At 47.4% G+C, this 16,986-nt stretch overlaps 1 protein-coding gene across 1 annotated transcript in view; it reads right to left on the bottom strand.

Moving 5' to 3' along the window:
• The window catches only part of SPON1 (spondin 1), a 256,888-nt gene that overhangs the window by 17,451 nt on the left and 222,451 nt on the right, over positions 1–16,986 (bottom strand). The window contains exons 7-8 of the mRNA XM_054724749.1: positions 11,360–11,424; positions 187–388 (exon numbers count right to left, since the gene is read on the bottom strand). Of these exons, the coding sequence (XP_054580724.1) occupies positions 187–388; positions 11,360–11,424 (267 nt within the window). The remainder of the gene's footprint in view (positions 1–186; positions 389–11,359; positions 11,425–16,986) is intronic.

The raw sequence follows: 16,986 nt of genomic DNA, 5'->3' as shown, positions 1-16,986 counted from the left end.
CACGGGCACTGTCCAGAGTCCAAATCAGACTGTGTGTGAGGATGTGGTGATGAGACCATGCTGGCCTCCCCTGCCACACTGTGAGTTCGTCTAGGGCCCCGCCTGGGCCAGATTCACCTCTGTGTCCAGGATGCCAGGACAGAGGTGGGCAAGGTTTGTCACTCACCACTCCAGGCATACACCTACCTCATAGGTCACCCCGCTGTCAGTGCCCGCGTCCCAAGGGATCAGGTCCTGCACCACCTTCTGCACCCAGCCGCACTCCTTGGTGCACAGGTCCTCGGCAGACAGGCCCACGTTCCAGTCCGGGCTGGGGCCCATCATGGTCAGGAAGGACATTAAGTGGCGTGTCCTGTCCACGGAAAACTCAGCCGAGGGTGCTGCTCTCCTGGAAAGCAAACACAGAGGCCATTACATTAGGGGGGCCAGGGGTGCACACTCTGAGGGACATCTGGCCGGACCATGTAAAGCAAGCATGTCAAACTCCTGCATGTGGCCCACGGTGAATAATTTTGCGGCCCAGCCAGTATAATGGTATGTAAGAAACGTTGTAATAAAAATTTTGTAACTTAATTTTTACAATATCCTGTTATACATAATTATTAATAACGAACCTCAACATTCGCTAATGACTGATTATTATAATCGTGTTGCATTCATTTCCCTTACGCGCCTTACACGCAGGTGCACCATTTCTCTCCACTAATACCAGCAGCGAATATTTTAGCAGCCGATTGCCACATCATTAGTCTTGTACTGAGTTGTTGGGTGTGCACAACAGGAAATATTTTTCTTTTGGAGAACAAGAAAAATAGGTTTATTTGCATTACGCTTATTAATTTGTGCAGTTATTCAGTGTCTGATAAGTTAATGTTCAAGAAAAATATTAATTTTTATTAAAATCTTTTATTATTTTATGTTAACGATTACTCATTTACTTCAGCCCTTTGTATTCAGCATGTCTCTATGGAAATAAACCTACATTTCTATGAAAATTGAAGCTTTTGTGTTTTTGCGGCCCACATAAACTTAAACCTTGTTTATTTGGCCCGTGTTAGCCTTTGAGTTTGACTTGCTCGGTGTAAAGGAGGAAGGCAGATTCTCGGTCTCCCCGTGCCTTTGGCCATGAGTGGTTTATACCATTCTCTCTCCTGACTTTATCCTTTGGCCACACGTAGAGAGAACCATATGCTGCCGACTTATCTACATTTTTTATTTTTTAATCCTCACTCGAGGATATTTTTCCATTGATTTTTAGAGAGAGGGAAAGACAGAGAAAAATATTGATGTGAGAGAAACACATCGATTGGTTGCCTCCTGCATGCACCCTGGCCAGAGCCCGTGCCCTTGACCAGAATCGAACCTGGGACCCTTCAGTCTGCCCTTGGCCAATCCTCTATCCACTGAGCCGATCCGGCTAGGGCCTATCCACTTTTAGTGTGTACACATTGCTTACTATTACTTTATTTATTTGTTTTGCTGTTTATTGACTGGGAAAGGAGGGCTTTTGTCTGCCTTCTTCATGGCTTTAATTCCAGTTCCTGTAAACAGTGCCTGGCACGGAGTAGATGCTCTGTAAATGTTTCTGGATAAATGAATGAATAAATACTTTGTGCTACATGTGAGCCCAGCTGTGTTGGATGTGAGATGAGCTTTACAAATAAAAACTGGCTAACAATGCCCGAAGCTCTTTCTTATACATCCTCATTGAATCCTCAGAACAGGGTACCCGACTCCAATTTGTGGATGTGGAAACCTAGGCTCAGAAGGGTTATGTAATTTGTCCAAAGTCACCAAGTGAAGTGGTAGACCGGAGACCGCCGCCCAAGTCCATACAAGGTAGGCATCCCTTCCATCATCCATTTCTGAACCCTGCACCCTGCCCCTTCCTCCCTGTGCGGAGATCTACATCAGATCCTGCTGCCACCATGGCCCCGCCCCGGGCACCGACTCACAGCCGTGTTCTCCAGTCGGCCAGCAGGGACCCGGCTACGGACCCGGGGCCTCTGGCTGACAACCCCTGAGCTACAGGTGGCAATTCTTCAACCCGTCTCCTCGTGCTGCTAAGGAGTCTTAGGAGTGGCCAGGGCTGTAGAGATCAGGGAGGCGGCCCACCGAGGGGCCTGGCGGAGGATTAGAGTCAGTCGGCACACACGTGCATGGGAGACCTGTGCTGTTTTATTTCCCTACCCCCAGGACAATCCTGCGGGGTCAGCATGATTGTATTGCTTCGTAGAGAAGAAAGCAAAGCGTATGGAGGTTTGTGAACTTAGCCACAACAGCGGCCGGGGTTGGAAGGCAGCTCTGCCGCACCCACAATGGGTCTGAGCAAGTGCTACAGGGAGCAGCGGGGAATCCTCGGCTGGGGACCAGCTCGTCTGTTCAGTCCAGCTGGCAGCTGGGCCGCCTCAGCTGTTTGGGAGTCCCTGTGTCCCTCTGTCGGGACCAGCTGCTTCTGGCTGCCCTCACCTGTCCCCGGAAAGCATGGACTCCAGCCTGGTCAGGCGCCATGGCACTGGACGCCTTGGGCCCCGGCAGGCCAGATGGGATCAAACAAGGGGCATCGCAGAGAGGGAAGCCCGGGTGCATCCTGGCACTGCCTCTCAGAGCTGCGTATCCTTGGACAAATTTCCAAACCTTCCTGTGCCTCAGTGTCCAAATCTATAACATGGGGATCCCCACGTGGGTGACTAGGAGTGCTCAGGGAGCTAACGTGCTCACAGTACTCAGCCCAGGGGCTGGCGCCGGAGCTGTTCTCACAATGCCCGTTTCCTTCCCCATGCCCGCGTGTCCTGGCAGGCAGGTCAGTGGTTTTAGCAGCTTCCTTAAAGACCTGGTTTCTGGAAGACCTGCCGTCTGGGGAGCTGCAGCATTGCTCACCTAGGGACTAAGAGGCCACAGTCTGGGGCCTGCCTTCCATGAAGTGCCCGACAGAGAACACTGGCACCTGGGGGGGCTTCTGTACGCCCCAGCCCTTCCTGGCCCTTGGCCCCTGGAGCCCAGCAGTGCCTTGGAGAGCAGCCTTCCTCTTCCACTGCCAGAGAGACCAACCTCTCCACCTATTACCTTCCCGTCTCCCTAAGCAGGTGGCTTTGGGTCAGGTTAGTGGCTCATGTCTCGTATCCCACTGGTCACACTCTTCGCCATGACAACCCAAGGGGACAAAAGCAGCTCTACTGAGGAATCCAGAGCTGGAGAAACCAAACCAAACCAACCCCCACCCAACACCCATTGGCTACACTGCCCAGTGATGGGTGCCACCATCTGAGAACCTTGGATTTGATAAAGACTTATGCAAAGTGTTCTCTGCAAATGCGTTTTGGCCCAATCTGCAATCTGAGTGAGGGGTCCTATAATCCTTGGTACGCATTTCAGGAGGCAGGAAACGGGCAGCAACCCATCCCTGCACACACACCTGCCCTCAGGTTGGGTAACACGGTGCATTTGAATCTATACGGGCCTAGGAGTGATTTTCTAATCTTCGGTTACGCCCTGCCTTTCTTTCACCCTTGACTGGGAAATTCACGCCCTGACAGACCGCTAGCTTACATAATGTGTCCTGCGGGAAGTGCTTCCTGACTTCCCCTCAATTGCTTAGGACCCGGTGTCCCTTCTCAGAGCATGGTGAACTCAGTGTTTCCATGGAGTGTCTTGTTTGATTTCCACCTTCCCTCCTGGGCTCCTAGGGAGTAGGGGCCATTTTTGTCTTGGGCAATGCTATATCCCAGTGCCTGGCTTAGGACTCGGTGTGCAGTGGATTCTCCTCAAATAGTTGTTGAAATAAATGGATTAATCTAAGAAATAAATGTGAAGCTCTTGTACTTCCTTTGACCTTCAAATTTAATTTAAAAATCACCTCAACGTATTTATTACTTCGATAATAAAAATGCTATTTAAAATAATGAAATGGATAAAAACATACGTAAATTTTCCTTAGGAAATGCTAGATATGACCAGAGTTCTTTAATTTGTCCAAACCATAATTAAAATTCTTACTCATGCTTTCTTATATGCCACATTTCCCCATATTGGTTTCAGTTTTCTATGTGGGATTTAAATTTTAATCAGCTTTCTAGCAAAGATGTGGTCATATCATATACTGAATATGTTCTAAAGCATGATAATTAAAATGATGTAATATTCAGGATAAGAAATAAATATAAATTAGTGGCACAGACTGGAGTTCCCATGAACTTTAGAGAAGACTTATTCAAAATTAGGGGGCAAGAAAAGATTGCACAACAAGTGGGTTTCGGCTAACTTAATTGCAATTAAAAAATATCATAGTCACATCTAATATCACACACACAGTGTTAAATATCCAGTGTTAAATAGAAAACAACCAGAGCAGAGAAAACAATGTCAAGTTTTCTGATCTGTTAGACTCTGTTAGAGAAAAGTTAATTTTTCAGCTTTGCAACAGTAAAAGCAATCACAGAGGTAACTAATTGAATTAGACACCAACTAAAAACATCTGTGTCATGAAAACAGCAGTATTGAATTAGAGAGAAATAATAACATGTTGGCCAAAAGGTCTCTCGCTAGTGTGACTGACAAATGTTAATATCTATTGCATCTCCAGAGCTAATCCAAATCCATAAGAAAATAGCACAATCTCAAAAGATAAGAGGAAACATTTCTAAACAGAACTTCCAAAAACACCACAAAAGAAAAGAGGCAATAAAGAATTTTATGGGATTCAGGTCACTGGTGACTTAGATCACTCATAGGATGAGTTCTGTCTCCTCATCATGTATTTCAAATAATCCCCAATAGCGAGCTTTTGGTGTTGCAGAAACTCAATCATACCACTAGAGGGCGCTCTATCCATGCACTAGGCTGAAATCCTGGGTGCGTGGAGGCAGGTTTCCTGACTTGGAAAACTGTATATAACCTGGAGGCATCGAGGGCTCCGGGTCCATCTGGCTGATTAGATCCTCTAGCCCAGTCTTCCTTTACAATCCTGAGGACATCAATGGGTCTGAGCAAGTGCTACAGGGAGCAGGGAGGGTGCTGTGCCTTCAGCCCTGGAGAAGGATGCCTCTGATCTTATGGCTTGGGTGATTATGGGGCACAGACCTCCAGAGGCGGGATTTCTGGTGAGGGTGACCCGTGTCTCCAATACACTCGCCTCACCATCTGTCTCTAAAACATGGACGTTGTCTAATCAAATGTTAATTAAAACAGGGTGGCCGGAATAATTAAGGGGACTCATTATGTGAAAAGGAACATAAATTCTTTAAAATAAAATCTCTACTATTTTATTTTTTTAAGAACTGAAATTTCTTTTTAAAAGTCTCAGTAATTCCTGGCATCCGGACTAGACCAGAGGAACTGGGTGGTGGACCCTCAGAATTGATTTGCAGGAACCTTGGGCATTTTCTATGCCGGTGCCAGAGGAACTAGTGACGGATGTGGGTTTCGTTGAGAATTTGTCTTTCCTGTCTCTACCTGCGCTCTGGGCTGTGGGAGCCACAGCTTGATTTATTGAGCTAAACAAGTCAGCAGCTAATTTGTTCATTCGTGGCTGTCCTTTGAGAAGTGGTCCTGTGGATAAAGATGAAGATCATTGAAAAACAAGTCAGTTTCCACGGGCAGGACCTGGCAAAGTAGGTCACCCTGGCTTTCCACTGGCCCGAGGGAGGCTGGAATCCCATTAACCTCAATCGAGCGGGCTCGGTGAGGAGGGGCAGGGCTGTGTCTGCACAACAAAACTTGGCTGCGTGGAGGCTTCTCATTTGACTTCCTAATGAGATTTGGAAGGGGGAAAGGGACCATGGGTATGTGTTGGGTAATATCAAAGGAAAGTAGCTGTCCCTTCACAAGCTGATAGCCCAGAGCGGAGAGGGTTTGGGTGTTGGGGAGGTCTGAGTGTTTGCCATCAATTAATTCTGTTTCACTGGGGTCTTAGGACGTCTGAGGGATGGGTGAAGGGTCCACAAATATTTTTTTCCAATTTTTCAGAAAGTCTCTCCAATCTTAAAAAAGAAAGAAAGGAAGAAAGAAAAGCAAAGAAGAAAAAAGGTCCATTGATTCTTTCATCCCCCTTAGAGCTCCTGCCCAGTCTCTTCTTTCACAGCAAGCGTCACTGACTGTCTGTACTCACTGACTCCATAACCTCGTTTCCTGTGCACATTTCACCCTGTTCCAGGCTGTTTACCTCTCCCCCCTTCACTCTGCAGAAAGGAGTCCCAATGAGGTCACCAATGGACCTTTATGTGGATAAATCCAATGGGCATTTTACAGCTCTAATCTCACTTGATTTCTCATCTGCACTGGACGCAGGCTGACCACTCTCTCCTCAAATGCTTTCTTCACATGGCTTCCCTGACACCAAGCTCCTCCCCCAATTTCTTGCCTATTCCTTTCCTGTTTCCTTTGCAGGTGAGTCTGCCTCAGCATTAAATGTTGGAGCTCCTTGGGTCTCACTCTGAAGTCCTTGACTTAGTCTCAAGCTCTCTCTCATCCAAACCATGTCGCTGTCTCCCATTCCTTGTTGACTCAGTGTATACTCCCCAGGACCTTCAGAGCTCCGCAGTTAACTGTGTACGGATCGCCTCCAACTGGATATCTTGAAGCCATTTCCAACACATCCCATCCAGAACCGAACTCAAGATCTTCCCATTGAACGTCATCTGATGTTCCACATCTTATGAGAGGCCCCACCAACTCATTAATTATGCATCTTGACCTGTCTGCCTCTCTCATCCTCCTTACCTAACTGATCACTATGGTCTGTCGATCTCTTAGGTCTCTGCGCCTCTCCATCTCCGCTACCACCACCCTAGTCAAAGTCACTATTAATTCTCCCTGAACCTCTGCAACAGCCTCCTCACTGGTGTCACCTCATCTACTCTTACCCTTTTCACATTGGAGCCAGAGTGTTATTATTGCTTTCACCTAAATCTGATCATGTCATTCCGCTCAAAACCCTTCAATGATTTCCCGTTACTCATAATGTAAAAATCAAAATCCCTAATGTTGCGTGGGTTGGCCCCACACCAAACTCATCTTTGATTTCTGGATATAGTCACACCATACCCTGTTAGTACGTTATGCTCTGCTCCATCCTCAGGGCTTTTGCACATAATGGTCTCTGTAGACTTTCTAGAATGTTCTCCCCTTGCTTTGCTTCTTTACCTAGTTAACTCCTATTAATTTCTGAACTCTTAGGTCAATTCTCATTTCCTTAAGGAAGATTCCTTTGACCCTCCCCTCCCCCCAGGCTGGGCTGAAGCTCCAACCATACACTCTGATGGCAGCTTATGTCTTTATTTCACAGACACGTCACATCTGTCATCATTGATGAATGTCTCTCCCCCATTAAACTGTAAGCTCCATGAGAACCTCTGCTCTGCTCACCCCTGGGTCCCTAAGGACCTTTCACAGGACTTTCCTTTGGAGACCCCCCCCCCCCTGCCATAAGATGTTTGTTGAGGTAACTAAATGTTTCATTATTTAGTAATTATTTCATTATTTATATACCGTATTCTTACAATAAAGTAAAGTTTCATTATTTATTAACTTTTCTTTTTAAGTTTTAAAAAAATTGATTTCAGACAGAGGTAGAGAGAGACAGAAACATTGATGAGAGAGAAACATTGATCAGCTGCCTCCTGCATGCTTCCTACTGGGGATGGAGCCTGCAACCCGGCATGTGCCCTGACCAGGAATTGAACTGAGACCTCCTGGCGCAAGGGATAATGCTCAACTAAGTGAGCTACACCTGCCAGGCTCAGTCATCCTTGATAGGACACAGGGTAAGTGTAAGTTCAGACTGTTTTTTGTTTGTTTTTGGTGGTCACACTGCTATTTCATGCTGCTCAGAAGTCCAATTGACATATATGTTTTGATTGATTAAGAAATGGATAATGAATGGTTACTTAATTGTAGTGAAGAGCGTAGGCACTAGAGTCAGCTGGATACTGTTTGAATTCCAGTTCCTCCACTGATGGAGCTGGATTCTGAGATTGGACCTGTCATACCACCTCCGAGCCTCAGTTCCATCATCGGTAAAGTGAGGGTCATAATCTTTACGGGGTTTATTATGGGGGATAATGCAAGGATTTAAAAAAAATTCTTTATTGATTATGGTATCACGTAATTGTCCTCATCCCAGTGCAAGGATTTTTAAAAAAAAATATGTTTTGTTGGTTTTTTTACAGAGAGAGAGTTAGAAACATCGATGAGAGAGAAACATCGATCAGCTGCCTCCTGCACACCTCCTACTGGGGATGTGCCCGCAACCCAGGTACATGCCCTTGACCGGAATCGAATCTGGGACCTCTCAGGCCGCAGGCCGACGCTCTATCCACTGAGCCAAACCGGTAGGGCAGTGCAAGGATTAAGTGGGATAAGGAAGGTAAGTGCCTCATAGGGTATCTGGCAAATAGTAGGTGCTCAGGGTAAAAGGATTTCTCTCTGCTTCCTTTCTTCTCTCCCTTCCTCCCTCTTTCCTTCCTAAAGCATCTTGCTTTACCGTTTACGTCTTTCTAAACCTACTTTCTAAGCCTACCAGGCTCCTTAAGGGAAAATGGTGTAAGGTTTCCTAACTGGTGTAATTTGTCATCCACAAATTCTGTGGCCCAGATGGCCCCAGCCCCTTCCTGGCTTTGAGCTCCTGCTTGTTCAGAGAACCAGAGATGAGGAACTCTTCACATCTAGGTTCTGGGAGCCTGGGGGCTGGGAGAAGCTGAGGAGAGAGCCTGAGCAAACAGGATTCAGAGTGGACATTTTTTCTGATTGATGTGACTTATGCAAAGAGGGCTGAGGGCTTTTGTGAATTCACATCAGTGTTGTTTGGTGGGACTAGCGTGAGACAGGCAAATGCCCGCCCACTAGTAGAGAGCACAGGGCAGCAGGCACTGCAGCTATTGCTTCTTGACAGAAAGGCACTTCCAAGCCTGGGCAGGTTTTCAACTACGGTCGACCCTTGAACAACAAGTGCCCGGGTCCACTTAACAGGGTGGGGCAAAGTAGGTTTACAGTTGTTCCTATGGAAAATAACACAATTGTCAATAATAATACAGGAATAAGCTTAGTTTTTCATGTACTCACAACTGTAAGCCTACTTTTACCCTGTATATGGGGAATTTTTTTCAGTAAATACATACAGTCCTGTCCTACATGTATTTTCTCTTCCTGATGATTTTCTTCATAACAGTTTCTTTTTTCTAGCTTACTTTATTGTAAGAATACGGTATATAATAAATAAAGCATGTAACTATGTGGCAATCGACTGTTAAGTTAATGGTAAGGCTTCTGGTCAACAGAAGGCTATTAGTAGGTAAGTTTTTGGGGGAGTCAAAAGTTATATGTGGACTATCAGCTGTGCGAGGGGTTGGCACTCCTATCCCGTGTTGTTTAAGGGCTAGCTTACTCTGGTCTCAACTTCCTCAGAGGAGATCCAGAGCAAGGCGTGGAGGTCACAGCAAGCTAGAAGAAGCCTCCACTGCAGCCAGCTGGGCTGCCCGCAGTTAGCTGGCTTCAGACCCCACTCAGGGCCTCAGTCCCACCAGACCGGGGCCACTCCAGGGCAAAGAGCAGCCTTCCAGAATCAGCCCCGTGGTGCCTCCAGCACAAAGACTTCATGACCTCTTTCCGACCTGGGCTGGTGTGTGCTCCTTCTCTGGGTTCCCAGAGCCACTCATATCCTCACCATGACACGTATCCCCTGGAGCGCACAGGGCTACCACAGTGCCATTATAGTATTCATATTCTGTGCATATCGTGCCACTTGGACTTGCGCAGAGCAGACCTGGAGTGGCAGAACTCTGTGTATTGTCTGTCTCCCTCTTGGCTGGCCATTCCAAAGGGCGGGGACTGTGTATAGGGCTGGCACATAGTAGGGGATGAGCCATTAGTTTCCTGAGTGGTTAAACAGGTGGGCACCAGGCGCCTGGCAACAGCTTCCCTGCCACCAGCTGGTCATGTGTGAGTGCTCCTCCTCCCTCCGCTCCTGCTGGAGTCTTCCTTGTACTTCCTTTCCTACCATTTTGTGTTTGCCTTTTCTCCCACTGAGTATCTCACACCCTCCCCACCCCCCTCCCCATGTTGTTGCTGTCTTCATCAATGTCATCATTAGTGGAAGCAGACGGCTCCACAGAGGGGCTAGCCAAGCCATTCCCATAAACCATTTTCTGTTGCTTGACTCGAAACTTTGTCTGCTCCAGGCCTTGCACCCATAAAGGATAAATGAAATCAAGCTTTGTTCAAAGAATTTCATGGGATTCAGAGTGGCCGCAGTGAGGTGCAGAGTAGGGAGCAATAAGACATGGGCCCCGAAAAAAAAAAAAAAAAAAAAGGAGGCAGGGGCTGAAGCGTGTGATGCTCCCTGTGTCTCACAGATGAACTGAGGAGTGCAGACTTGATCCTGGAGGTCACGGAGGGATTCTAAGCCAGGAAATCAGATTTGAATTCTTAAAGATCACTCTGGTAACTGTGTGGATGAGGGATCAGATGGGGGAGACCATAGAAGAGAGGAGAATTGGAGTAGACTAGGTGAGAAACTAACGGTGGGAGAATGGCCAGGTGAGGACTGATTTGCGAGATACTCAGAAAGAAGCATCAATAGGAATCAGTGATGGGTTCCATTTTGTTTTTTTGTAAAAAATATTTTTATTGATTTCAGAAAGGAAGGGAGAGGGAGAGAGAGAGATAGAAACATCACTGATGAGAGAGAACCCTTGATCAGCTGTCTCCTGCATGCCCCCAACTAGAGATTGAGCCCACAACGCAGGCATGTGCCTTGACATCCTGATTCATAGGTCGATGTTTGACCACTGAGCCACACCGGCCAGGCTCACTTTTGGATATGATGAATTCAAGGTCCATGTGGGCCATCCACAGAGAAGTGTCCAAGAAATTGATGGATGGATTTAGCTTCCTACCTACATACCTACCTGGGGGAGTGGTAGTTTTGGGAGCCATCAGCATACCGGTAGTCACCAAATGCATGGGAGAATGAAATCTCCAAGAGATAGAATAGACAGAAAAGATGGAGACTGAGAGTGGAACCTGGGGTAAACCTGGCTTTCCATGAGGCAGATTTGCTTCAAGTGAGCACACGTATTTGCGGCTGAGAACGTAAGTGAATACCTACTGGTTAACCCTTATTCTGAGTTGTGTCCTCTGCGGTGTTAGAGCCATTAGAGGAAACAGAGGCCAAGCCTGCATTCCTGAGAAGATAGGGGCACCTGTGATACTCCACCCATGGGCAGTGCACCGCACCTGTTTGTCCATCTAAGAGGTATTGCTGACTTTAATGACCCAGTTGCCATGGGGTGGCTGTTAGGTGGGTGGCTCCGAGGACAAGGCCAGGACAGGGGCAGGGCAGAGCCAGGGTCTGTCTGTTACTTACACGTTGAGAGGCTGCCAGGCTGGCCACTGAGCTTTGGCTTTGATGACGGTGAGGACCTCATCGCTCTGCAAAAAAGGACCACACAGACACTTAGTGAGGAGAGCTGGGCTCATGGGAACAAAAGGGCTTTGACCTGGTCACACTGTCTACCGCCCCTCACTTACCTGCTATTGAGGCTCTACCTGCCCTGGTGTGGGAGCCATCCAGCCCCAGGGTGGGCAAGCCCTGGGGCCCCAGTAATCCCAGGAGGTGGGGCTGAGGGTCCAGTGTGCCTGGTGCGTCCTGGGCACCAATGGGTCCACTGAGCTACACCTTTGGTTTGCAGCTCAGCCCATCTCTTCCCCGCTGGAGCCAGGCTCTGACCTGGACTCCTCTTGGATGGCCAGACTTCCATATTGTGTCTAGCCTGGAGGGAAGACTGTGTGCTCTGTCCAGATACTGACTGTGGCCTGGACTGTAGCAGGAGCTGCAACGCAGCCAACAACCAGCCCCAATGATTGTCACACCCAAGGCCTTTCCTGCTGTTGAGACTCAGGTACTGGATTAGACTCCTTGGGTTGAGGTGGCCAGAATAAAGCTGGGGGCCCACACCCCTGTGCCACTCATGTTATTATGCTCCATTTTGCTTTGGACAGTGTGTAGAGCACCCTTAAAGTGTAGGAACCTAAAATATTTTTTGAGGAAGAACCTAACAGTTAACATTTTGAAGGCAAGCATTAAGTCATCATTGTGGGGGGAAAATCAGAACTTTGCTGATCTTGCTAAACTCTAAGGTTTGTTTCGGTTTTTATTTTCAATTACACACTGGGAGTGAGGGGGTATCACACTCTTTTCAAGCCTTAATACTCCCATAGTCCAAATTTGGCTCTGGCTGGGGACGTTCCCCAGAATGGATTCAGCTGGTTCTGGATCTACCTCCCCTTCCTTTGGCCTGGGCTCAGCAGTGTTCAGACACCACTGCCCATTACACACCGAAAAACCCAGAATGTCATCAGCTGGGAAGCAAGAGTTTTGTTGTTGACTGAACAGGTCCCTGAGCTCCAGGAGGGCAGAGATTTGCTTGGTTGGCTCACGGCTCTGCCCCAGTATTTTTTTTTTCTTCTGTTTGTTAATATGTTTTTATTGATTTCAGAGGAAGGAAGTGGGAAAGAGAGAGATAGAAACATCGATGATGAGAGGGAATCATTGATTGGCTGCCTCCTGCACACCCTCTACTGGGGATAGAGCCCACAACCTGGGCATGTGCCCTTACTGGGAATCGAACCATGACCTTCTGGTTCATAGGTTGACACTCAACCACTGAGCCACACCAGCTGGGCTGCCTAGAACATATTGGGAATGAGTTGGCGGATTTCTTCTTAGTTGGGTACCTTGCCCAGAAAATCCCACAGCCCTGAGGAAACTCGGAGGAGGTCAGAGGTGTCTCCAGGATCAGGCCCAAAGATTAGAAAAGGCCTTTGGTTTGGACGCCTTGCCTGCAGCCCAGGAAGGAGTAGGTGGGTGGTGGGCCTGAGAGGAAGGAGATCAGCCAGATCCAGGTTGGCCTGGATGCTACAGGGACAGGCCACAGAAGCACCCTACCCACTGCCATCCCGGGGAACCTTGCAGGCTCTCCTGAGCTCAGGCCTCCCTGGGGTTCCCTCTTTTAATCAGAGGAAAGATTCACTGGGTGCACAAACACCCCACATTCACACATCCTCAGGGAGAGCATGTCTAAGTCCTGAGAGGTTTACACTTCTCATGAGAGACATTCTGATTTGTTGAGAATGTCTCCCTGATTCTTTCCTAATAAATACCTGTTGAATGACTGAGAGAAGCTGCTTATCATGAAGCCACTTGTGAGACCTAACCTATCTCCCGAATGCCAGCGCTGGGTCTCCCATGACCTGGGTTTCCTGTGGTCATCATATATTCCGCTTCCCACACTGAACTCTTCATCTGACCCCGGAGCCCTGCTCCTCCTCCAGCCGGCGCCATCTGGGCTAAAGGCACATCCACCCGCTGCCTGAACCAGACACCAGGCATCGCCAGCATTCCTCTGTCTCCCATCCCTTCACGGCGGTCCGGCCCCAAGACCCACTGTGTTCACCGCCTGTGAGCCCCTCCACAGTCTGCTCACTGGTCTCTCACTCTCCTGTACCTTCTTGCTTTCCCCCAGCCCACCCTCCCCCAACCTATCCGTTCCTTGCCTAAACCCTGCAGCAGCTCCCCACAACTTCCATAATTTTTAAATTCCTGGTATAGGTTTTTGATTTTTAATTCCAGAATAATCCATGCTTATTGTAGACAAAATTAGCACCACAGAAGCACACAATGTAAATGTTGAGCTCTTTCCACTTTAGCGTCTACCCTGCCTTCTGCCTCCTTCTCCAGAATGTTACAGCTTGGTGTGTATCATTCCAGGCCTTCTACTACACATATGCAACTATGTGTGTGTGTGCATACATTAGATACAGCTTTCGTACTGGATATCTTATTCTGCACCATGATTTTTACATTTTCCCCTTAAATATTATATCACGGGGACCTTTCCATGTCAGTAGCTACAGCATCTTAGAAGATCTTCAAATTATGGGAAGCTTGGTCAAGACTAATAAGAAAGAAATCCAGGAGATGAGATACTGTCTGATGATGATCATTTTGCCCTCAAAGAAATGCTTTACTAAAAAGAAAAAAAATCAGTGTGGGTGGAGTTACAGCGGCTTTGCATTGCAATTCAATCTTGGTTTTTGAGTCCTAACTAATGACATATTGATTTTGTTTTTTTGCAGAATAACTCAACAAAAATTGTTTGGAACCATCATTAGTGTTTATTTATGGTGATGAAATTCTGTCTAGTTTTCAGAGCTCTGGAGGCCCGGAGGATGGTGGGTCCGGCGTGTGGGCATTAGAACAGCTTGCTGCTGGAATTTGTCTCATCTGGTGGTGCCACACCATCTGCAGGATCAACTGCTTATTGTTCCTTGTTTGCGATCATTCGTGTCATCCAATGAAGCAAGAATGCACGGGCATTCTGCAACATTCACTTTAAAAGCGAAATATTTTTGTTGCTGCATCAAAATTCTCTGGCAGCACCTAAGTCTTACGGGATTGGAGAGTGCCTGGCGTGTTCATGGCCATATCTAAATGCTATGGACGGGTGATGAGTGAATTTCTGAAAAAGCAAAGCCACATCATGTATTCTATATATGTGTAGAATTCCATAGCATGGATGTTCTTGCATGTTTTTTAACCAACATTATTGGCAGATATTTAACTGTTGCCATAAATGATACTATGATGAACATTTGTGCATGTATTTCTGTATTTACAAATCCGAGTGTTCCTGTGTCATAGATCCCCAGGAATGATTACTAATAAAAGATGAAGCACATGGAAAATTTTGGCAGAGTCTACCAATTTGTCCTCAAATGTCTGTATCATTTTATGCTCCAGCAAGAATGTGTATGTGCCCATGTCGTCACAACCTTGGCACCCCGGATACTATAATTCTCGTTAGTATCCAGGGGTCCTCAAACTTTTTTTTTAAAATATATTTTTATTGATTTTTTACAGAGAGGAAGGGAGAGGGATAGAGAGTTAGAAACGTCGATGAGAGAGAAACATCGACCAGCTGCCTCCTGCACATCCCCCACTGGGGACGTGCCCGCAACCAATGTACATGCCCTTGACCGGAATCGAACCTGGGACCTTTCAGTCCGCAGACTGATGCTCTATCCACTGAGCCAAACCGGTTTTGGCAGTCCTCAAACTTTTTAAACAGGGGGCCAGTTCACTGTCCCTCAGACCGTTGGAGGGCTGGACTATAGTTTTAAAAAAAACACTATGAACAAATTCCTATGCACACTGCACATATCTTATTTTGAAGTAAAAAAAACAAAACACAAAACGGCAAAAACACCCGCATGTGGCCCGTGGGCCGTACTTAGAGGATGCCTGGTGACTCATCCAGAAGGCAGGCATGTCGTATGGCAGAGAGCCCAAGCGCAGGAGTCATACCCAAGTTCAAATCCTGGTTTCACCATTTACTAGTTCTATATCCTTTGACAAATCTCTTGACCTCTCTTAGTTTTCTCACCTGTGAAATGGGGTTAACAAGAGTATCTACTGCATTGGATTGTCAGGGGGATTAAATAACACAATTCATATAATGTGCTAATACAGTGGCTCCATCAGCACAAATATTAGCTGCCGTTCTCATTCTTATTTACATTCTGGCCACGCTGGTATTAGAATCGATGTGCACTGCCTGAGCACAGAAAGTGGGGCATGTAGTTGCATCTCCAAACCGACAAAGCCTCAGGAGAACCGGGAAACTCGGGGAGCAAATGACGGGAGGCTTCCGTGACTCGGTGCGCCCTGGATGGGGCCACTGGGGCACTAGGCGTTTTACATTTTAAAGAATGGAGCATTTAACATTCAGAGCAAGCAACCCAAACTTCAGATTTAAATGCAAAGCCATCTCACAAGTCTCTAAGGCACAGAAAGGATCTTTCAACGATCCTTAGAGCCCTCACACATCTCTCCTAGGACCCCTTTCAAACAAAGTGTTTCAAGGCATTCACAGTTCATGCCTCATTTGCATGACGTTAGCAGTTTTCCAGAGATACGCCAATTAAAAAAAAAAAAACACCCCAAAACTACAGGTCACTCGTGTCCCTCTTCACAGGGACGAGTGCTTTCATTTTGCTTTTGATAAACATATTGGGAAGATGTGACAGCTGTACTCAGACTTCTTAGGTACTGGGACCAAGTCGGAATCGCACAGCCCCACACAGGCCAGGGGCTGAGGTCAGATCCAGAGGAGGGAGGGTTCGTGTGGAGTGAAGACAGGCTGGGACTGGTTGGAGGCAGAAATCACATCGATATCAGGAGATGCCAAGACTGAGCAGACAGCAAGAATGTGAGTCTGAGGGGGTCAGGGCAGGGGCTGGTGTTTGAACCAACCTTACCCCACACGGACCCTCCCATACCCTCCCTGCCTTGCTCCTCACCTCCTCCTCTGCAGGCATTGTCCTGGGTCCTGCCCTTCTGCCTTCACCTTCTAGTCCTGAACCACACCTGTCCCTCATCCAAGGCCCCTTTGCTCCGGGAAGCACTGAGGCCAAGCTCTCCCTCCATTGCAGGTCCTGCCCCACACCTGCAGTCTGAGCCCCCCACCCAACCTGCCTCCTCCCCCCAGCAAGAGAAATGGATGCAGTCCATAATTAGACAGGGAAAGCAATTGAAACAGGGAGAAGCAACAATAATAGTTATCTATTGTTTTTTCTGTGCGAGGCACCTTGCTAATTACCTTCATATAGTATCTTATTTAATCTTTACAACACATTTCAAGGTAGGCATATACTTTTTAATGTTCAGAAACGCATTTATTTGGTCAAATTAGTTACTCAGTCAATGGCAGAGTTTAGACCTCAGCCTGGGTTCCCAGGGGGACCACACCACGGCCCTGGGAACCCAGGCAGAGGGCAGCTAGGAGTGGGGAAGCTGCGGTGCAGGGTCCAGGTGAAAGGTCAGCCCAGCGCTGGCCCATGCCTCTGCGCCTGTGAGAGCATATCTGAGAGCTGAACATTGCAGCCACACTCGGAGGACTGGCAGTGTTCACAATACCGTCACCGCTAGTGCTG

The sequence above is a fragment of the Eptesicus fuscus genome, chromosome 13 (assembly GCF_027574615.1).
Source record: "Eptesicus fuscus isolate TK198812 chromosome 13, DD_ASM_mEF_20220401, whole genome shotgun sequence".
Taxonomy (NCBI): Eukaryota; Metazoa; Chordata; class Mammalia; order Chiroptera; family Vespertilionidae; genus Eptesicus; species Eptesicus fuscus.
This window is presented reverse-complemented; position numbering and strand designations above follow the sequence as displayed.